Below are 23,239 nucleotides of genomic sequence, written 5' to 3'. Positions count from 1 at the left end.
AAATGATGTGCATTTGAAAAGTTGTAACTGCAAAATTTAATCTCATAAATATTATGACAATAAACCTCATAGCATGTTTCTTATTATTCTTCTGGGTAGTTCAAAATGTAGTAGTCAGACCACAAGGAAGTTGATGATTTTTTTTTTTTTGGTTGGTTGGTTTGGCTTTTTTTTAAATTCAGAATGTAATGGCAAATGAGAGAGGAAGGATTCCTAGAAAGAGACTAAGGGGAAAAAAAGGTGTGCTCAGTACTAGTAAGAATCAGTTTGTGATACTGAAGTAGCAGGAATGGGTTAGGACACTGTGATTTGGATTAGAGCCACGTATAAGGAAGTGTGCTGAATTATTCCTCTGTGTTTGAGGTGGCAATTAAGTAATTGGAAAAGTTTTACTTAAAATGAACTTGTTTCCTATGAGGGGGCTAAAAGAATGGCCACAGCACTAAATCCGTGCATCAGGTCATGAAAAATATTTCGTACTGTAATATTACATCTTGCCATGAAACGCATAATTCAAGTTGATTTATGGATGCTGTGAAATAATGATAATTCGCTTTATTTTTATCACTTAATAAAAATCTTCTCTCTCTTGTGCCTAGATATTTGATTTGATGGATGCCAAAGCTCGTGCTGACTGCATCAAAGAAATAGATCTTCTCAAGGTAAAAGATTTGTTTAAAAACTGTGGAGCCATCATCACAGTACATTAAGTTTTTCATAGACATACTTAAAGTGTCCACTGTTGTTTGCATACTGTTTCTATAAGCCTCACTTGAACAGTTTTGTGATCTTTATTATTTTAAAAATTAACATTGAGTAGTAATAGAAAAAATGAATAATGCTTTTAAGTAGAAATTTCTGCCAAAACTGCAATATTGTGAACAACTCTTTCCTACGTACAGTAAAATCCTGCTTTTAAAAATTGACTTTGCTGTTTCAGATAGCAGTTTAGCCCGCTGTTGCCTATTATACATGGAAGCAAAATTCCTCTAAAATTGTAATGTCAGTCGTCATGTTGATCCTAAAATGCCATCATGTTCTTGTAAAGTGTAAATGCTTCTTGTAAATGTATAATTTTTGTAATTTGTATCATAGTGAAATAGATTTTAGGGGTTGTTTTGTTTGCCTAAATGAGAATGTTTGTGTCAGTCTTAATAAATACAGTGTACTCTATGCTAAAATGTGAATTATTCTTTTGCTTTCTCAGCAACTGAATCATCCAAATGTAATTAAATATTATGCCTCATTCATTGAAGACAATGAGCTGAACATAGTGTTGGAATTAGCAGATGCTGGAGATCTCTCTAGAATGATAAAGGTAGGGATTAACTTTTTTTTAAAAAGTAAGAGCTTGTAATGTTCAACTTGGGCTTTTCATTCTGCATGCTCATCAGTGGGTGAAATGCAGTGAAAATGTTGGGAACTGTAGAGCAAAATGGAGTGTTTAGACTGACTTGGTTTTTTTTAATATATGTCCAATATTGATGCTTATGTAAGTATTTTTAACACTGTTGCCCAGAATGTAAGTGCAGATGGGGACATAAGTAGGCTGAAGTTATATTAGTATTGGAGAGAATTAAATAAAGCCTGTAAAGAAAAGCACTGTCACCACCATTTAGAACAATACAATTTAATGGCATTCCTGATTTTTTGGTACAGTTCTTTTGTGTTCCAATATTCTATTCTCTGTAATAGTATGAAAGCAGAGAATAACTGATGTGTGGCAGAAGTGTCTTCTAGATTTTTGACTTGAACTGCTAACCACTCTGAAAATATGTTTTGTATTTGTTTGACATCACATGCAGTGAGCTTACTGATACGTGGTTGTGCATTATGGGTTAATTACGCTTTTTTGAAGTTCTTAAATGCCTGTTTTTAGCTAATGAGAAACATTTATCCAAGACCCACTGTATAAATTTTTGTATTCTCAAACTTATACTAACTTTTAACTGCCTTTTTTTAATCTTTCTTTGTTGTCTGACAACTACTTCCCTTCTTTCCTTTCCCTTTTTTCACTGGATCTTGGGTTTAGCATGTCCTTTTGGGGTACTTTGTTGTTGCACACCATGTTATTGCTGTCAGCAGAGCACACCACCACTCTGGACACAAACAGTGCCAGTCAATGAGTGTTGGCTCAGCAGCAGCCAGGCACAGAACAAAGTTATGCTGTTTTGCTACATGAATAGAGAATGTTAATTTCTTCATTAATGACTTTCATACCGATTTTTTTAAATTTTTTTTTTTTTGAGCTTTTGAAGCATATTCCTTTCTAAGTTGATAATTGTAAGGTAGGACAGTCAAAATTTAGTTCTAAGCAGGTTGACAGCGTCTGTTAATATTTATAGCCAAACGTGATATTTTTCTTCATCTCATAAATTATTAATTCTGTGGGCTTACATTTCATAAAACATAAAGGAAGGTTTGTCTTTTCTTTTGAATGTTCAGTTTTGACACAACAGTTATTAATATGAGTGCTCTGTGACAGATTGCCTTATGGCATGTCTGGTCTTATGACCCATTGAAGCTTTTTCTTTTTCCCTTGCTTTTTTTTTTTTATTATTTAATTTTAGATCTGGTGTGTGGCTTTTTCAGTGCAGTTGGCCTCATTATACCTTGTCCAAGTCGGTGGGTATTTCTTACAGGATCGATCTTGGAGGCACTTTGTGGTTGTCCTCTTAACACAGGGATCATGTTTAATGTAGCAGACTTAGATTGCTGTTTGATGTTAATGACAACCTATCAGGCTGTTATTAAATATGTATGAGGTGTCACAATGCACTCTGTCTTCATGTTGCTGGTGGAGGAAATGATTTGGTAGATTACTTTGACGATGTGAGTTTAAATGTGGGGCGCTCCAGTTGTGTAGCATCTTCTTAAACAAGTATTTTAAAAATTGCTTGAAAAATAAATGATAATGGTATGAAAACTTCCTAGAAGTGTGGCTGCCTGTCACACTACCACAGTAAATAACTATATTGTGTTAAGACAAGCCATGCTTTGGTTTCCAGTGTTCTTACTAGAATGCTGTTCTGAGTTTGTTGGAAAATGTTGAGACACTCCCAGAAGAGTGTTTGGGTATCAGGCTCGTTGTGTGATTTGTAGAAGGGGTCAAGTATGTTTTTGAAATTGTAAATGACCACAGCTTGAATGACACTGAAACCAAAATTAATGTGAGGGAAAACTACTTAACTAGTTTACTGGGTATTTGTTATGACTTTATTGGCACATCAGAGAATACTTACAAGGCTGCTGTGCCTCACAGTGCACCTTAATGAATTCTTTAGTTCTTCCCTTAATGAACCACATCCTTGCTGCCCAGCTTTTATATCATCCCTCTTGTTACCTGTGAATAATACTCTCTTTGTCCTCATTGAGTAGACAACTGAGGAAAATCACTTGGTGCATTCATATGCATTCTAATAGAATTCATAGAATCTGTTCTATGTCCAAAAAAAAAAGCAGCTGTGCGTTGGCATTTGCATATCACATAATGAAATCAGAGGTATCTCCTGTTCTCTCTGCCTCTGTGTTTATGTATGTACATACACAGATTTAATCCACTTTACCTTAATTATTTTTTTAATTACCTCTGTCACAGGGAGATGTTTCAATATAGCCTCCCTTCTCAAAAGCAGGAGGATCTGAAATTGGTGATTTCTTACCATACAGCTTTTAATGGCCTGTTAGAATTCTTGGACAGGTCATGTCACTGAGAGGCAGGCATCAGTGAGGGGGAAATACTTGCATTTGGCTCACAGTTGATTTTTCACTAGAACTTGAACCTCAGCACAAGTTAGAAGTGTAACCCTTGTGTGGGGATGGTGAAAGAAGGGAAAATTCTTGATTTTCTGTATCTGTGAATTAGGTTGCTGAATACTATTACCTCAAAAGTTGTACGGGTAAATAATTATTAACTATTGTTCTGTTTCTCAGTTGCTCAGGGTCTGTTGTTTGTTGGTGTCTGTGGTCTCTACTGAGGAACCTGTGGTAGTCTGTGGCTGCCAAGGTTAAGGGTAGTTCATGAGAACTGTCGTTACCTCATAATAGCACCTCCTTGTGCAATACAATATGTTGTAAGACAGGTTTGAGGCTTTGATCCCTTTTCGTATTAGTCATGGATCTCCTCTACCACAAGCAGTGACAAGGTGAACATTTTCTGTGGATTTTTTTAGTTTGGGATTTTTTTTTTTCCCAAGCAACAGTTGATATATTAGATAAAGAAAATGCTACAAATAAAGAAGAATCTACTAATTGAATTAATCAAGAAAATACATTATAATAATTCAGTAAAAAGAGCTACTTAGTAAAGTCTGTCCTGAAGATGGTGAAATAAGAGAATTTGAATTATCTTGCAGAATAATTAGCATATTATTTAAGATTAAGTGTAAGTTATTAGACTTGTAAGAAGCAATATTATCAAGACACTAAAATGTTGGTTTTTTTCTTTAACTCAGCAATAAACTTTTAGGTCTATTTAATTTCTGCAGATATTTTTAGTTTTTAGGTTCTTTAAGCAAATAATCTTAGTGCACCAAAAAAAATGCAAACTCTAAACTGAATATGTCATATAGATCTTAAGGAAGTTAAACATGTTTTGGGAACAAGTATGAAAGCTTTCATCTAAAAAGTTGAAAATATGTTTCCAGCTTTCTCAAGATAGATGGAAGATAACTTGAATTCTACAAAATGTCACCTAGGACTTCACCCACTCTTCAGAAGTCACTTTTTGTGTGTATTTTTTTCAGCTTTCAGATAAAGAAATAAACATACTATAATTAGCTAGGTAAAATGAGACAAATATTCTAAAACCTTTCATCAGCATGAAGTTCATATAGATACCTGAGGTTTCTGTAGTTGGGAACAGAGAGTTCTTTGTCCTTAAACTTGTTTTTTGTAGGGTAGTCAAAATACAGGGATAGTCACTTCTTTCCAAGCAGCTGATACATATCTAAATAGCTCCTTGCAGTAGCTGTAGCTCTGTTTAGACTTGTTTGAAATCTCATTGATTATCATTCTGATGTTTCACCAGTGGTGGATATTTGGGCTTCACTGTATGAAACTGCATCAGGCAATGTCTCCCCTCCACATGGTGTGGAATGCAGACTCTCCTTCCCGTGCCAAAATATATTAGCAGTGGGATCTTTTTAAACTTCTTGCTCTGAGGTTGGCTGGTGTACCTGGGCTGCGTTGAGGGATAGCTTGCTCTTTTTTAAGTGCTTAAAGACTGGAAGCAACATTGACCTGTAACTTTAGCAGTTGTAGGAGATAGTTGGTGTTCCTGTTTGAAAGGCTGGTGGGAAAAATGATGTTTCCTGCGTATTTTGAATGGCAGTGTTGCAGAAGCTGTTTTCTGCCATGCACACACATGTATAACAGGACTGTTTGCTGCTAGGATTGCCAGATATTTAGCTGTGTGAGTGTGTTTTCAGTTTGTCAAAATACAGCAATTTCGTGCTAAAATGTTGCATGCCAACATTTCATTTTAAAATCTAGCAACCATCGAATCTGAACTATTCTAAGCCCCTTGTGCCTTGAAACAGAAGTAAAACTTGGAAAGGGGATTTTTCTTACAATAATGGCTAAGAAAACTCACCTAAACATAAATTCTTCTAACATGTGTGTTTAACAGAAATTGCTGGGGCAAAGTAGCCAAAGTGGAGAATTTCTGTGTGTGTAGAGCTGTCTGAATCTTTTGCATCCCTTGGTGCTGACAGCACTGCCTACAAGCTGAGTAACTATCAGTGCTTTGACCTATAGTATGGGTGACTGAAATGGCATTGCCAGAAATAGCTTTTTCCAGATGCTTTGGATGGGCTGAAGCTTTCCTGTCTCTTGGAGGGTATTTATTCTTTCTAATAACACGGGGAAGGGAGTAATCTGAGATGAGTGTGAAGAAGACAAAAGATGAGGCAGACAGGAGTAGACTGGGACAAACAGCTAAGTAATCCTTAAGTGAGGAGAGAGAGAGGATCTGACTGGGAATAAGGAAGACAAGTACACCTCTATGAGCTGGTTTACAGTGTTTGAGAGAAGGTAGACAGGAAAGTTATGACACAAGGAGTAGAGACTGAGGAGTGGAAGAGAATTAACATAAGAGTACTGGACTGGGAAACTATGAAACGGGGTTTCCAATACTAGGGATGAGCACAGGGAGATTAGAGAAGAGCTAATGTGTTGCCAGCAAACAGGACTTACTAGGCAAGGATCCTAGAGATAGACAAAGGGGCGGACAGCAGGGAGAGAGCCTGGATGGGATATCTCGAACTGGCTGGGAACAGGATGTGTTGTGACTCAGTGTTGAGGGTACAGCTACTCTGTGTAGAAATCGTTGTGTCCATGCTGCCTTCTTTGCCACAATGGTCATTTCCAAGGCAGGGAGTTTGAAAGACAAAGGTTTCGTGGTTAATACAAGATTTTTCCAAAGACCATCCTTACTTACTGGTACTGTTCGTAAGGGATACTGTATAAACCACTTCAACCACTACTTTTCTGTGGGAATTGTAATTGCTTGTTTGGTATTTCTGACAATCAAGGAAAAACTCTGGGTCTTGATCTGTAGAAGTATTGAACGTTCACAGCTTCATCAGTCCTGAGTGGAAACCGTGCTTTGAAGATGAACTGTTTCATAAAGGTACGTGCATTGAGAGGGAGGTACTTAAATTGGTGCCAGAATTAATTAACACTTTTGATCTTAATTCTTTGCCCATGTTCTAATCTGTAAAATGGGAATATTACTGCCTCGTCATTTCTAAGGCCATTTGTGAAGATAAACTTCACAAAGTTTATTTTATTAGTTTGATTTTCCAATAATGCATACCAGGAAGCTGTGCCCCTCCCTGAAACTTATATTTAATAATAGGTTTTGAATAGTGCACAATAAATAAAGCCTAGAGACATTTTCAAGCTGCTCATTAGCTAAGTGTCATGAATGAAAGAGTAGAGGGTCTTTTAACCTAAAGAAAACAGAACTGAAAACTGCATGCACACACACACACTCTCGAGGGGGACAAGTTATGGTGGCTTTAATTCTGAAATTTTCTTCGTACATATATTTATGTCCAGATAATTGACATTGTGATTCTAGAAAAAGTATTTTTAAAGTAGTCTTCTCTGCATGTCTGTGTATTTTTTTTTCTCATCATCGTACTGACTTATCTTGATCTATAGTTGCAAATTTTAAAACAGGGAATCTGATTGTTTTGTTTTTCAACAGTATCTGCTTTATTTTTCCCCCATGATTGTTGGATTTAATTTAAAGAGCAAAAAAACCCCACTACCACCACCCCCATGCCAAATCTCCTGATTTGAAGTGTTTTTATTGAGCATATGGTTATATTTTATAATATAGACCGGTTTTGCACTTTGCTGGAGCCACATCATTGATATATGTTAAAACCTTCAAAATATCTTTTTCCTCAGTGGTTGGGTGTTGGTTTTTTTTTTTGTGGTCTGTATCACTTTTACATTAGCTTTTTTGCATACTCATTTTTGAATAAAACTTTAAAAGATAGAATGTAGCTTGAAGAAGCCTGTAATATAATAGGATAGTGTAACACAGAGTGTGCTAATTACAGATCAAAGCTAAACTATTTTTATGTGCCTTTTCCTAAAGGAGGAGCTTGGGGCTTTGAACTAGTCAGGCTAATTTTTGCCACTAGTCTTTTTTAAAGCTACTAAAAAACTTTTTTAACCCCCTCTAATTAAAAAAATAGTGTATCTTTATTCAGCTTTGCATATATATGTTATCTGTGCAGCAAGTATAAAAGGCAGGGTTGGGTGTTCTGAGGGGGAAATGGTCACTCTGCAGATGGAGCTGCAAAGCCTTAAAAAGTCAAAGCATAGAGCCCTGCCAAGGTGGGAGAGCAGGTTCTGGTCAGCTTTTGCTCTACATGTGTGTTATTGAGGTGTCTGAGAGGTGCTGGGCTGTCACCTTTCCTGTCAGCCACAGGTAACCACAGGGAGAGCAGTGCCAGCAGTTTACCATTGGCAAGTTACATACATGTGCTGGCAGAATGAAAGCTGGCTGGTCCTGCAGTTTATAATCAGAGGGATAATTGGGCTGGATAACTGCCAGGCAGCCTTGTTAGTTTTTCTATGAGTTGGCCGTTGTCTGTGTCTGCCACTGGAACAATAAGATTTTCTGCTAAAATAATTAGACTATCAACAGTCTTTTGTCTTGTGGTCAATCCCCTTCACAAGCATCACACCTGAAGCTCTTGTGTAAGTACTGGCTGAACATGTAGGGGAAGTAATGGTATCACTCAGCTGTGAAAGGTTAAATTGGCAGGAAACTCGATTTAACTTACGCAGGCTGGTCAAGTAGCTCTAACTGGGCAGAAAGGCTTTGGAGAATTCATCTCCGCCTTTGCTCACTGATGCTGAATTGTCTGTGAGGCTTTAAGGAGCAGGGAGAATTGAAAGATTTTATTAAATTAGTAGTTCTGGGTACTTTTCTTGTTTGCAGTGTCCTGCAAACAATACTTGGAGTTTAGTTTTAATTTTTGCCACGGTTATGTTTGAGAAATTCACACCGTCAGTGTTTGTGCAGTATGAAAAACTTGCTGAGAATGAAGAGAAACCAAACCTGTCTGCCTTGTTTGTAGAGAGAAAAAAGTTAAGATGATAGCCTCTTTACTTACTGTGTCATGCTATTGCTTTTTATTAGCAAGTAGAATTAATGATTCAAGCGTGAATTTCACCTCTTCATGCTAAACCAGTTTTCCTACAGCGAATTTTTGGAGAGAGATGCATGTAAATAAATACTGTTGAATTTAAACATGTGGCTGTGTGTTTTAAGAAGCCCTACTCAGTGGTAACATCAGGGACGTGGAAAATGATGCAGTATTGGAAATTTGTTATTAGTGGCTCTGCAAGTAGATCTGATTTCAGTAGGTGTCTTTAATTTCTGAACACTGTATACTCTTGCTTTTTTGCATCAGCAAAAACATTAGGTGGAACAGAGTGACTGTAGGTGGACTGCTCGATAAGGAAAAGTTATGTGAATCCTTGCAGAGAAAGCTGGATAAAAATAGATATATATACAGTGACTTAGTTCAGAGCTTTCTAAGAAATCTGAGTTTAACCAAGAGTCTTATTAACAGTCTGATTATTAGCATGAAAGAATGCATACTAAAATGGAAAATATGAAAAATTCTACTTGCATTTTTTACAAGGCTTATTATTTCTTGTAAGTAGGTGTATGTGATAATAGTTTGAGAGGATGCTTCTATCTCAGTTCTGTGGTGTCCATGTGGCGTGTTCTTTTTTTTTTTTTTCCCCTCAAAGAAAGACCACAGTTTAATTCTACTGATTTGTCCCTCTGATGCTTGTAGGTACTTCTGTTAGTACCATTATTTTATATGCCGTTTTTTGTCCTGTGTCTTAGTCTTTTGTTGCTCTGGATTAAGTAAAGTTTGTTGTATACTGAGATGACTAATAGAGGAAGATTTGGTTTTTTGAAACACTTTTTTTGTGGAGTGTTAAAGGGAAAAGGTAAATGTATGGCATCTTCAGTAACTGGAGATGTAAGCGACTGTAAATAAAAGAAAAAGAAACAGGTAAATATTTTCATTTCAGTCACTTTGTTGACTGAATACTTGCTGGTTTCTGTATGTAGATGCCAAATAGCTTGGGTTTGGGGTTTTTTTTGTATTTGTTCTCTTTTTACAACTAAGAGACAGCTGCTGCTCTTGAAATGTAGGCAAATTTGATCACGCTGTGATCAAATTGAGTGAATGAATCAGGATGTTGTGGGAAGTTCTATTTTTGTTCTGCATAGAAAGCAAAGAAAAATGGCAGAAAACTTAGCATGGTCTAAAGAGATGGGCAGCTGAATTCATGAAGAGCAGATCCAGACAAAACTCCTGTGATGATGCATTGGTACTAGGTTTTTAAATAGAAAATAAGACTTAAGTAGGTAATTAATTTCTATATACTTGAGTCTCCAAAATACAGAGATGCTGAGGTTTATCTTCAGTGGTCTGTCTTCTTGGCCTTGTATGCCCTTGCCAGTTCTGGTTTGTTTCTGCTGTATTCACAGAGTGAGAACCCTTGGTTGTGCTTCCATAATTTCCTGTTAGAGCTGCCTGACCCCCTCTTTCCTCTTTCTGTTCTTTCTGCTAATCCATATTAAAAAGGGCTCCCAAAGAAACACAGCCAGAAATGGTCCAGAACTTCATTACTTATTACTTGAAAATTCTGTGTAATAATAATTTCTGTATCACTTTGCTCTTGAAGTTCAGATTTCTTCCCACTAGTATCTGTTGTTGAATCACTGTGTTCTGATAAGTGTATGCAATAAAATGTAACCCTCTCTTACCTCTTATATTTTTGGAAGCCAGAAGTGAAGTTTTGCCATGAGAACAAGATGATGCGATCTAGAGTCTCACCAAATGGTGAAAGGAAAAGGAATCTGTTTTATCATCTTTCTCATTTCACTTTTCCCCCAAATATAGTCTTTCAGAAGGTAACTCTAGGCAACAGCCTGTGCAGTGAAAAATTCAGGTATATATTCTTGTGGGCTTATTTGACAGTTTCACAGTTCTGTTCTTTATTTTAAAGTAATGACTCTGCAAAATTATCAACTGTCATCAGGAGAATTCCATAAAACATCTTGCTTTCTTTAGTCCAGTTTGCTTCTTAAACACTCATTGGGTTGTCTTCTTTTAATTTATTCCTATTTTTTTTCCCTATTCAGTGAGGCCTAAAGCAGAGTAAATCACACCGTAAAATCCTCTGATACACCCAAATCAGAACTGAATACTAAATTTTTTCCAAGCATGGTTACTGAGATGTAGGCAGTCATATCTGAAATTTCTAGTTGTGTTTAAATCGTCTACATTCACTGTCCACTCACCCACAGGAAATCCTTAAGTTTCTTATGAAGTCCAAACATAGTCCTGGGTATTCTCTGAACTGTGCCTGTAAAGTCTAGGTAAAACCATTTGCTAATTGCTGTCATTTTTACTTTTTGCAATTTGACCTTTAAAGCATCATCTTTAGAAACTCAGTATATTATTTCATGCTTTTATATTGACTTGAAACTTTTCCCCCCTGTCTATCATTTACTCTTTTTTTTTTTTTTTTTTTTTTTTATGCCACCAAGAAACTGAACAGCGTATGCTTTTCAGGTACAGGGCAGTTATGTTTAACTTCACTAGGATGGAAACATTTGGAGAATATTTTATTTTTCTTTTAGCAATCCATCAGAGATTAAGGAGAGTTACATTTTCTCATTAGGAAACTGTTCGGTTATTCTGTAAAAAGGGACAAAAATACAAACATTGTTAGCAAATGTATCAGCTTTTCTCCGTCCTCTTTAGACAAATTCTGTGGGGTTAAGTAATAATATTGATGCTTTCAGGAAGAGATTAATATTATCCTGCAAAATTATTAATGGCTTCAGTAGAATGAGACTACATCTGACACACTTATATTGCATCCTTACTCTGTAACAAGTGAAACCAATTTTTTAGTGCACAGTGTTACAGATGGCAAGTGAATAAAATGTTAAAACTTGTACATAAATACTTGGAAAGTACACTGATGTACATGGGAATGGAAATCTGTAATGGAAAATCTTCCCATTTCAGACATTTTGTGAATGGCATTTCATCACTGCTTGTACTTACATTCAAGTTAAAAAAAAATAATAATTCAGAATATTTAAATAAAGTGTGTAGTTATAATTATGATAATTTCAGGATGCATTTTAAATCAAGGAACTATGCTTTCATGTGCACATACTTACATGTATTGTGTATTTGTTTTTAAATGAAAAGAAACCTGGTCTCCATCTTCCTGTTGACATCAAACAATCCTCTGATATGCAAATCCAGCTACGGGGAGAACAGATACACAGGGTTTGTTTGGATTCAGTCCAAGACTGAAAGAAAATTGTATTTAAAGACGTAATTTATATGCTTTGCCTCATTTACATGAAAATGCATTTTGAAATAATCCCTATAGCTAAAAACATTTTGGTGGAATGTTATGATCCTTTGTATTGCTGATGCGTTTTGCTACAGCTAGTTTAAAACCATCTTTCTCATCCTCCTGCATGTCTCTTACGTGTAGATGCAGCTGTCAAGCATATTTTAACATAGTATGTGGACGTATTTTTATTTTTCCAAACTAATGTTTGTTATGTGAACTTTCTTAGGGTGTGCATGAGTGTGAAGTGTGTGTGTGTACCCACACTGTTAAGATACATATAAGTACTTTGCTTTACATCTAAAATTTTGCTAATATTAATGTGTAGGTATTTTCTTCATGTGTTTAAAATCTAACATATTACAGTTTCTTTAAAAGAAAGGCTAAATGAGCAACAATTTGTCAATCTTCTTACCTTTAGCTGCAAAATTTATAATTATTAAACTTGTACGTTTTAGCATTGGCTGAATTCCAGGTTTTCAGTTTGTGTCTTTGGAGGACTGTGGTTCCAGTTCCTGAATATAATATTTGGAGAAGATGTGTGTAACAGAGCATATTTGTTTCTCGTAAGCTTTAACAGGCCATTGAACTGTTACCAGTGATCAATAATGGTATTTTTTATACAGGATGGAAAATATTTGAACAGGAGTTAGATCACTATGAAACTTGCAGAAATCAGTTCCTTTAGTCTCCTTTTATGTATTGCAAAAGTTTGTAAGACTAATCTAATCAACCCTTCTTACATGATCTTTGTGACTGTGTGTCACTACTGTTGTGTTTTTCTTTTATTTAGAAAATGATGGTATGGAAATCAGTGTTTAGTTTAGGAAGTTCTGTGGCACATATCTTTATATCTGACCTTTATTTGTTCTGTGTCCACTTCGTGCTAGACTGTTCTGACCCCATTAATCCAGCAATGAGGATTGGAAAATACTGTTTAAATCCCTTTTTGGGATAGCAGTTTTATTGCATTAGTGTTATTTGTAGCTCTGTGTGTGAACTGAATAAACACATACATTGATGATACGTGTATTAATATTTAAGGGAAAAGCTTTCTGTATCAAGAAATTTTATTAAACCTTTCTCAATAGGTTGTGAACCTCTTGTATTTGTTTTTTTTTAAGAAAGGATTTTTAGTCTTTTCCCAGTCATTTTATGCAAGTTTTAATTTTTAATATTTGCTGTCCATCCTTTTTTCTTTAAGCATTTTAAGAAACAGAAGAGGCTGATTCCTGAAAGAACAGTTTGGAAGTACTTTGTTCAGCTTTGCAGTGCCTTGGAACATATGCATTCTCGTCGTGTTATGCATAGAGGTAATACAGGATCAAAGATGATTTGTCTTTACTAAACCTTTTACTATGTGAGAATTAAGCTGGTTGGAATCAATTTTGACAGCTGACACAATGTACGTTTCTGTAACGTTTTATAAGTAATGGAAAACCGTGACAGAAGTTTGTGGTTGTACATTTGTTGTGGTAGGCATTTGTTTGCAACCATGGCTTGTGATAACCAAGTTTTCAAAAGAAGTGATAGTTCTGTAAGCGATGGAGATGCTGCCACATGCTACTTGACTTTTCTGGCTCTTATTTTCTGTCCTGTTCTTTTTCTTCTGTATTTGCCCCCTGTCTCATCCAGCTGTTGTTACCTGCCTTCTTGCACATTCTTTCCATCTCTTGCTCCTGGTTGTCTTAGAAAAGTATTTGCCTCCCGCCATGCCGAATGGTGATGTACAGACCCTTCTCCCAGTCCCTTATCTACTGGATTATGTGCAGCTCTGAGTGTTTTCTCTAATTGTCTGCTCCTCTCCACTACCACTAACCCTGTCTCTGTGTCAGGTACTGTGTCCCAACAGCCCTTGTAGTTGCCAGCTATCTGTCAGGCACTGAACCTCCTTGGCCCATTTTAGACCTCTGTACTGCTGTCTTCTTGTGTTGTCTTCATTCTGCCTTGTAACTCTGAGTCCAGGAAAACAGATCGTAGTAGAGCTGCTTCTCAGATGTACAATCTTTTTTTCCCTTGGAAATCCCTCTGGTTGTTGACTTGTATGTGAGCTGTCTCATTGGGTTCAGGGGGAATTGGATGTCTTAGGTTGGTGGCTTCCTTCTGCTGGGATGCAGAGCTGCCTGAAGGCAGCAGCCCCTTGTTCTCTGCTGGGCTTTGTCATTTGCAGCTAGAAATCTTGCACCCTTCAGCAGATCAGCTTAGATGCCCCTGCCCCTGTAAACAGCTTTCCCTTGTGATTCTCCTTTTTTTTTTTTTTTTTTATGCATTTGTACAGATGCCTGCAAGTGCAAATGATACAAATAACAGGACATAAAATTACAGATTCTTTCCATAGGGTACAGGTATCTTCCTTTATTGCTTTTTATGACTAAACTCAAAACCAAAAGGATATTTTAAGTTCCGAAATATTAACTTTGAAGCTTCTGGCAAACCTGTGGCAAATCTAATGATTCCATGGTTACACACCAAAAACAATGACAATTAAAGCTATTTTTAAGTTTAGCTGTGTCCGTGTTGGACTGTTACACAAAGGGTGATCCAAACTCCTGAAAACTAGGTCAGATAGCAGCGTAACATAATTACTTCTGTATTGTTCTCTAAAGCTTACAAGGTTTTGTAACTCTTTTGTTGGGAACCTGAAAACACTGGTGTTTGAAGGGTTATTAACCATTCCTTTCACTCTACCCATATTTATGCAAACTGTAATTCCCTCTTATACAACTGAAGTGATTTTCTTCAAGTTTGGAGCCACAGTGCATTGCTCTCGAGCTGAGTATGAGCTAGACTCCCTTCCCAAACAAATAACAGGTCAGTTTATTTAGAAACAGGATAGGTACCTTGTTTAAAAACCATAAAATAAAAGTCTGTACTGTTGTCTCTAAGGGACTGGATTAAAACTTAAACTGAATATTACTTGTGAAAAATAACCGTCTGGGGTATACATCATTATTTTTCTTTGTTTCTACTTGATTAGCCCAGTTCCATTGACGAGTGCAAATAACCATTCTCCTGAGTAAAACTTGCCTTTTTTTTTTTTTTTTTTAATGCCTGCTATTAGAGAATCAGTTACCTATTTCAAATGAATAACATCATGTCACTGTGGTTTATGTGAACAGCAAAAGTGATGAAAAATCTTTTACACTGCTTGAAAACATTTCTGTGCTGTTACTTAGACATAATAAGAGGTTCTGTAGTTCTAATGCAAGACCTTCTATGTAGCTTATATAAAGTAGTAATGAGCTGCCTTATATCTACTGTTTGGCTTTGAGTGTTGGGGTTTGGTTTGTTTGTTTGCTTGGGTTTTTTTGAAAGTATTTTCCATGGCTCTTGATTTTCTTGCTTGAGCGATGTTTGTACTGTTAAAGTAGCTGAAGTTCTAAATTCCAGTCTCATTCTTTCTGAACACCACCATTAAATTTTACCAGTATTAGCTGTAAGTAAGATCTTCTTTTGGTCTGTTATTAGAGCAGTAGCTTTTCTTGCGACCTTACTGTGACTTTTAAATTTAATTTATTTTTCTTTCAGATATAAAGCCAGCAAATGTGTTCATTACAGCTACAGGAGTAGTAAAGCTTGGAGACCTTGGACTTGGTCGATTTTTCAGCTCCAAAACAACAGCTGCACATTCTTTAGGTAAGCTTTCTCTGAGGTACAGGTGTTGGACAGGTAGATTTTTTTTTTTTTTTTACATGTGCCCACTCAAGAGGAGGGAGAAAACAGTTAGATCCAGCTGAAGCTGTTCTTAAACAATAATAAAAATGTGGTCATAAAGGTCTTCTTAAATAATAATAATAATAATAATAATAATAAAAGTGGTCAGCACCATGGACAAATACAGAAAAGCTGTGAAGTACTGAGGCAAGAAGTACTGAGGCAATACTTTCAGCACTACAGCTCATTGGGTTTTCCCCCCGCTTAGTTTGAATCATCTAATGTACATTTCTGCCTCTGAACAAGTGTTTACTAAAAATGGTCAAGTAATACTTGCAGTGCTTATGTTAGAGCCATTGGAGGACACACAAAGAATTGTTGTTTTTTTTTTCCAGATGTTGAGGTTTCTAATTAGACTATGAAATAACAGACTTCCCAGATTAAAATATGCCATGTTTATCCTTATCTCTTAATTTAAGTTTTCCCAGTTACCAGTAGAACATGGAAGAAGAGAGGATTGATGTTTGGCATGTTTGTACCATATTCGAGGTGTGGGTGATACCTGTGTTAACAGCTGAAAAAAATATTTTAGAAGGGAAACTTTTGATTTTTACTTCCCTGTGTTCCTGAAAGCCTTTGGTCACTCCTTTGTGCCTTCCTGTTTTTTACCATGTTTGGGGCATACCGGTAGTGGCATAGTCAAAACCAGTAACTGCTGAGATCTTAATAGGACTAAGGTGAACCTCAGACACAGATGTGCAATCTTGCATTAATAAAAAAAGAGAGAGAAGAAGACAGCAAAGTAGTGAGACCAGACTGGAAATGTGCTTGGGTTCCACACTGAAGATCTGATATGAGGACGTGGCAGCATTTTATCTCAAGTGCTGCTGTTCATGCTGCCCTCATAACCCAGTGGGCATCTCTGGTAGCACTGTGGAGATCAGCTCGTAGTTGGGTCCTGCTACTGTCTGCAAATGGACAAAGGATGTGAAGAGGGAGATGTAAATCCTAATCTGTGGATCAGGAGCTCACAAAAAAGGCGGAAGTCCACAGTGAGGGTGGGAGAGTTAGATTTGTGTTCTGAGGCAGAAGTCAGGAAGTTAAAGAGGAACAAACTGCCTCAGCTCTGCATTATTTTGGCTCATGGCAGGGGAATGGTTGCAAAGACTGAGCTAGAAGTTTAAAAAGCTGAAGACTGAGCCGGAGTTAAAGGGCTTGGGGGTTTTACACTATTTTTAAAGATCCTCTTTTACAGATGAAGAATTGCCCAGGGAGCAGGGGGTGGGAGGATGGCAGCTTTGTTTCTAATGTTGGGTGCTGCGTCCTGGTGGAGGAGCTGCTATTTTTTATTTTCTTTTTTCCCTGTCTCCTCTTTTCCCATTTCACTCTTAATTATGATCTAATGTCAGAATTCAGCCTAGGAAAAAGGTTTGTTTCAGCTGTTAACTTAGGCTACAGGACTCTGATTTATCATGTCACTAGCAGAGACCACTTCTTAAAATTAATTTCTTCTGCAGTTTCTGATGCTGGTTTTCTTGAAATTTCTTTCGAAGTTGTACCTTTTTATGATTCTATAAACCTTTGGTGCACAAAACCCAGTGAATTACAAACATATGTGTAGCAATTTATACTTGTTTACAGGCTTTATAAAAATTTCAGTAGCAAACTAGATTCAGGCTTTCAGAGATAAAGAAATGTACTAAAATTTTAATTAGGTACAGTTTCTAACTGCTAATTATGAATAATACTGATTTAATTAGAATACTTACCGATGGTCCATTTGAAACAAATGAACTGAACTGGACAGGGTTCGTTCATATTCTTAACTCTTTCTATACAGCCTTATCAAGAGGTAGATTTTTCTATTATGTCAAGTGTATACCTTTTTGAAAATAGGAAATCTTTCTTCCAAAAGTGCAAAGGGAAAGGAGGCATTTAGTATTGTTGATTGCATACAAACATGACAGAATTTCTTGTTTTCGGCAGACTTTATATTAGAAATGGGAGTATGGTTCAACAAAGGCTTCATATTCCTTTCCCTGTGACTGTTAGGGGTTTTTTTGTAGTTGTTTTAATGGCTGAAGGCCAGGCCTTACACTCTTCAGAGACATGGCAGTTCTAAGGCCAGCTCATGGAAACATGCAAACATTCTGTTTTAGCCATTCAGTGGATGTAAAAATAGTCCATATGTCAGTGTTTCAGTTACAAAAAGAATCACTTCGGTTCTCTGCTGTGCTTGTGCTATAAAGCTGCACCGTGTGCTGTCCAGGCAGGCACTGCCACCAGGATGTCAATACCTTCTTGCAGGGCAAAGCAGCAGATCTGCAATCTTCTTAAAATGCTTGAATGCAAAGGATCATCTGTATTCAATTCCGGTGTTTCTTCTTGGTTTGATAAGTTCTGTCATTTCCATGATGCTGCTGTCCCAAGCACAGAGCTACGTTATGAGGGATTTAACTATAAACTCATGCAGGTTGTGGGGGATAAAATACCTCAGAAAATATGTGCAAATACTCTCCTTTCCTCCTGTGTGTGGATTTCTAACCCAGCAGAGGGTGTGCTGAGGTGGTGGTGTGCAGCACCATTCTGTGAATAAACTCCGCTTTGATAGCAAACCCTTCTGAGAAGCTGCACCCTTAGTGTACAAAAAGGCTGGCAGGGAAATCTGCAGCAGTTTAATTGCAGTGATCAAAGAAGTTGTATTAAAGCAGATCTTATTTTAGGTACAGAGATCTCTTACAGTAGTTTGAAAGCTGAAGATAAATTGCTGTGCTGGTACAATGCTCCATTATAAAATAACCCAAGATGTTTATAGATAGACTTCTGTAGTTAAAATATTTTCATAATGTGGGCTAGGTTGCAGAATTACTTTGGATAAGTGTGGTATTTTAGGTCCTGTATCTGTAGCTGAAGATGAGCCCCTGACTTGGAAGTCAGAATCATTAGGGTTGGAAAGGATCTCAGAGGCCCTCAAGCCTAACCTTCAGCATGCCCACTAAACCACATTGTGAAGTGTCATGTCTTAGAGAATTTGTTGTGTCAGTGGTTGACCTTTTTTAAAGCTATAGGCTGATAAACCCCTTCTGAGTCAGCCATTACATTGTTTTGTATGAGTAGATTTAACATTTTCCAGGCAGATTTGTCTCCCAGCTTGATAGTATTTAGACCTATTTACTGCATTTCATTGCACTTGTTGATGCACTCAGTTTTTAAGTGAACACACTGTGGCTCAACTGCGGTGTGAATTACGTGTGTATGCAGGTAATAAGATGGATTGTTTATAACTCGCTTCTTCATGATGGATTCTTTGCCTGTGATCCTTCAAATCCAACTTCCTGCTCCCTATTAACCACCATTTCCATTATGTCCATTCCCTCTCCCAATAGTAGAAAGTTTGTGTGTAGAATCAACACTTTCTGGATCTACAGTATCTTTAAAGGGAGGGAGCTCCAGAGCAGCAGCATATTCTGAGGAAGCACTCTATTTGACCTCAGCCATTTTAAAGGAGTTTGCTGTTCAAACCTGCAGATTATCAGAGATGTGCAAATGTGGGGAACTGAACACTAAAGCTACCAATTTTCTTCTTAAAAATATAGGCACCTCAATTGGTTATGTCTTTTTCTTGTATTATCCCACTTCTGTATCTTCAGAGGAGTAAATGAAGTCAGGAAGTTGCCAATCTCTGTGCTGTTGGGATGCTGTATTTCACTTAACACAAAAAAAAACAATCCAGGAAGGAAACATAATGTACAATTGCAAGTGGTAGTTGCTTGCCAGCAGCGCAGCGATGTCCCTAGATTGCTCACCCTGTTAGAAGGATCATTGCAGTGCTTTCAGTAGCTCCTGAATGTCAGAATTATGAATCTTTAGTGTCATGTTCTGTTAGAAAACAGCTTACAAGTAGTAATGATGTCTGAATCTTAAAGTTGTTTTTGTGATTCCATGACTAACATAGGTAATTTCAATTCCTTTCACTAGTTGGTCATCAGGGGCTTCTGGCTGCATTGCAGTGAAGGTGTTACGCTAGGCTAAATGCTGTAAAATGGTAACATTTGTTCTTCCTTTTCACTATCATCAATCTTTCACAGTCATATCAGACCCCTAATGTATCAGCAGGCTTCCCAGAGCTACTGGTTAAAATTACCTTTGCTTTTGGTAGACTATGAACCTTCAAACCTCTGTTTTCAGCTGCCCCCTGTGGTTTCTGTGAAGCCTCTTTCTAGCACATTACTCACTGCCAACTACTTGTGTGATATCTCAGAGCAGCAAAGGCACTGCTGCTGGAACCAGTGAACAACCAGATTACTATTAAACCTATTTTTTGTTGTTAGATGAGTTCTGCAAACAAAGCATCAGAATATATGAAACCAGTGCATTAATTAATGGGTGCAAAATGCATCTGAAATTTTTCAGAGGTGTCCAAGCTCACAAGTCCTTGGGGTGTTAAAGAAAATAAATGCAACAGGGAAGTAAAACACTAAGGATAATAAAAATATGAAAGCTGTGTCATGCCAAATGTTGTTTAATTACAGTTTCCAATGTTAAGATATCTGTCATTAAACACCCTTTAAAGTACTGCTGTTGATACATTAGAAAAGAGGGTTGCTTTGGATATTCTGGTAGTTTTGTTGTTGCAGTCTACCCATCTGCCTGTATATTCTTTCACAGCGAAAAGAACCATTCCTCTTGACCATTCCTCTCTTGAGTGAATACAAACATCCCATGAGACTGTCTCCTGCAGTAATCCAATATTTTGAGTTGCTTTTCCCCAGCCTTTCTCCTTTTAAGCTCTTGATCACTTGCAATCTCAGTTCAGAGCTGCAGTGATTCCTCAGCCCAGCACTGAAGGAGAGGGGCTGCAAAGTCTCTGCTTTCTGGGGGTAGAAGTCCGCCCCAAAATATTTAACGGGACAGATCCATTGTAGGATACAATCTGGGGACCTCTGTCCTTGCCTATGTTACAGAAGCACATTCTCAGTTTATGTGGATTTTCAGTATTGTCTGCTGAGAAGGAGATCAGTTGAAATTATGGGTTACCAGCAGCAGTGGCCTGACCTGAGATAAGGTGGTACAGGGTTTCCCTGTCTGAGCTGGGCCTTTCAAGTAGGAAAGTACTTCTCCCTCTACCTTAACTCCCTAAGAAAGGTAAGGCACCTTGTCAGAGCAGAACCTTTAACGTTTGGAAATGATTAGAGTAAAATTATCTATCTGATAATTTAAAGCTATTAACCTGATTACTCACATGTGGAATTACTTACGTATTCACTGTATCACCATTTCTAACATTCACACAGAGATCAATTCTGAATTAGCTTCATCTATGCAGAAGTGTAGAACTGTTACAAGATCTTTGTGTTAAATAAAGTATTATGGCTTCATACTCTTAATTTTTGTAGCTTGTAGTGAGAGTGCTGATTTTAATCTCTGGTGTTGCAAGGTGTTTGGTTTCAAAATAAAATCAACTTACATTGCATTGACAGAATTCAGCTGGTCTTCATCATCAGGATTCAGTGCTTAAGAATATATTCCAAACAAAACTGAAGTAAAATTCTACATAGATCTGTGACTCTTTTTGCTGTTAGGCAGTCATTTTGGGGGATACAGGGAGAAAGTTCAGAAACAATGCACCAAAATTACTACTATCCTTATTTTTCATAACTTCTTTTTTTTTTTTTTATTGCTCAGTCATTTAAGAATGCATCACTCAGATACTTTTTTTTTTTTTCTAATGGTATTTTTTTACAGAGCTGAAACATCTCAGACTTTCTCTCTTCCAAGTAATAAAGATGGGCAGAATTTGATTAAAATCAAGAGGAGGGATGTCCTGGAGTATCCAATGTAAACTAACTCTGGGGCAGTCCTAGTGAATGCTGTGTTTCAAGAGCAGATGTCTCCAGAGCCCACAGCTCTCAGGCAGGATTAAGCTGGGACAGGCACAGGTTTGGGAGCTGAAAAGCCCTCATGGAGTGGAGTCCTGCAGCAAATGGCTGAGTCACTTGTGGGAACATCAACGTCTGCTGGGCTAACAGGTTTTCCTGCCTTCCTATCTGAAGGTCCTGGATTTCAGGCTCTGTTTGAATTCCAGCTATTATTAGTTTCAAAAGCAGCTTTTTCAGATCTTTATATTCTCAGAAGAAAGAACAGACAACTTTCAAAACAAATAATGAAATTCAACCCATGGAAGAGAATTTCTAGCTGTTGTTTCTAGCCAGTGATAACAGCTTGGAACAGAAGCAGGGATGTGTGTGTGTGTCTAGTATGTTCCCTGGGTTCTTTTCAGGAGAAACTTATTACTTTTGAGCTTCTCTAAAAGCAAAAATTGGAAGTATTCTACAGCTGAATAGTTCTGGTAATTAGGTATCAGTAATGAAAATAAAGCTGTATTGGATGAAATAGATATCTAATTAATGTATTTCTGTCAAACTGAAGTGTCATAAATAAGACTTGAAATTATATGTGTAGCAAACAAGAAATAGAAGATGAAAAATATTTTTCAGTCTGGAAAACTGTAATTTTACTAATGTGTAACAACAGAAATTTTCATTCAAAAATACTTTTGTGTTCATTGCAGTTGGTACACCTTATTATATGTCTCCAGAGAGGATACATGAAAATGGTTACAACTTCAAATCTGACATCTGGTCCCTAGGCTGTCTGCTGTATGAGGTAATATTGATATATACAGTGAACTTAATAACGCTCTTGTACTTCCCCCTTCCCCCCCACTCCCCTTACATAACTTCAGTGTATGGAATACTTTTACATGTGTAAAAGTTCCATGTTACTTGAGACTTACCTTTTGCTTGGCTTGCTACCAAGATCTTGCAGCAATTTGGTGAAGATTGGGCTTAACTGAATGATTAATAAATGAATATAAATGAAGGATTAATTAAATGAACTGAAGGATTAATAAATGAATAATAGCAAGCACATATAAAATTGTTCTACGTGTTTTCATGATACATTCTTTGCAGTAAGTTACTTTTATACAAATTGCTTATTTTTATAAATATTTAAAACCTAAGTAAAACAATAGAAAATGTTCAGTTATTACTCCTAACTTGGACTATCTCTCAAGATAATGAATTCTGCTGCACAGAATTCATGTAACTTTTCTATTTTTGTACAATTGGTTAAACTGCAATTAGTGTTTGATTTCTGTATTTCTACATTTAGGATTGGTAGGTAACACATAATTTTAAATAATATTATATTCTGAGAAAACAAAGATACAGGGCAAATTGAAATTGAGGCAGATGAAGGTGTTAAAAACAGGTAGGCTTCCAAGGCAATTATGTCTTCAAAGATCTTTGCATATCATTTCTTGATCCAAAGAATGAACACTTGTGTTGAAGGATGCTGGAAAAAATTTGGTTCAATGGCAGTGAAGTCTTCCTAGTCATCTTCCAGGTAAAAACTCATAAACTCAAGCCATATACTTTTTGTTTACCTAAAAACCACCTGCCTCAGTGAGTCAGCAGAACTCATTTAACACAGACTCAACAGTATCAGCACCTCCTGTTTGTTTTAGGATTTTGTAGAAGACACTGTCAGCCTGTTAAAATTGAATTACTACTAGTGAATTGTCTCCAGTAATATTCATTTACTTTCTACCGCTGACATGCTGCTTTGAATATTAAGAGCAAATAGCTCT

General features: G+C 36.9%; 1 protein-coding gene across 2 annotated transcripts in view; it reads left to right on the top strand.

Annotated features, from left to right (window-relative positions):
* The window catches only part of NEK7 (NIMA related kinase 7), a 61,462-nt gene that overhangs the window by 25,349 nt on the left and 12,874 nt on the right, over positions 1 to 23,239 (top strand). For both annotated transcript variants that reach the window (XR_007907286.1, XM_051804577.1), the window contains 5 exons: positions 600 to 662; positions 1,208 to 1,318; positions 13,136 to 13,244; positions 15,460 to 15,567; positions 22,157 to 22,251. Coding sequence is in view for 1 of the 2 variants with exons in the window: in XM_051804577.1 (XP_051660537.1) it covers positions 600 to 662; positions 1,208 to 1,318; positions 13,136 to 13,244; positions 15,460 to 15,567; positions 22,157 to 22,251 (486 nt within the window). In the remaining variant the exon portion in view is untranslated. The remainder of the gene's footprint in view (positions 1 to 599; positions 663 to 1,207; positions 1,319 to 13,135; positions 13,245 to 15,459; positions 15,568 to 22,156; positions 22,252 to 23,239) is intronic.

This window comes from Manacus candei, unplaced genomic scaffold, assembly GCF_025592945.1.
Source record: "Manacus candei isolate 608988 ecotype Guabito, Panama unplaced genomic scaffold, ASM2559294v1 h1tg000005l, whole genome shotgun sequence".
In the NCBI taxonomy this organism is placed as follows: Eukaryota; Metazoa; Chordata; class Aves; order Passeriformes; family Pipridae; genus Manacus; species Manacus candei.
The sequence above is the reverse complement of the archived record's forward strand: the minus strand, read 5'-3'. Positions and strand labels throughout refer to the sequence as shown.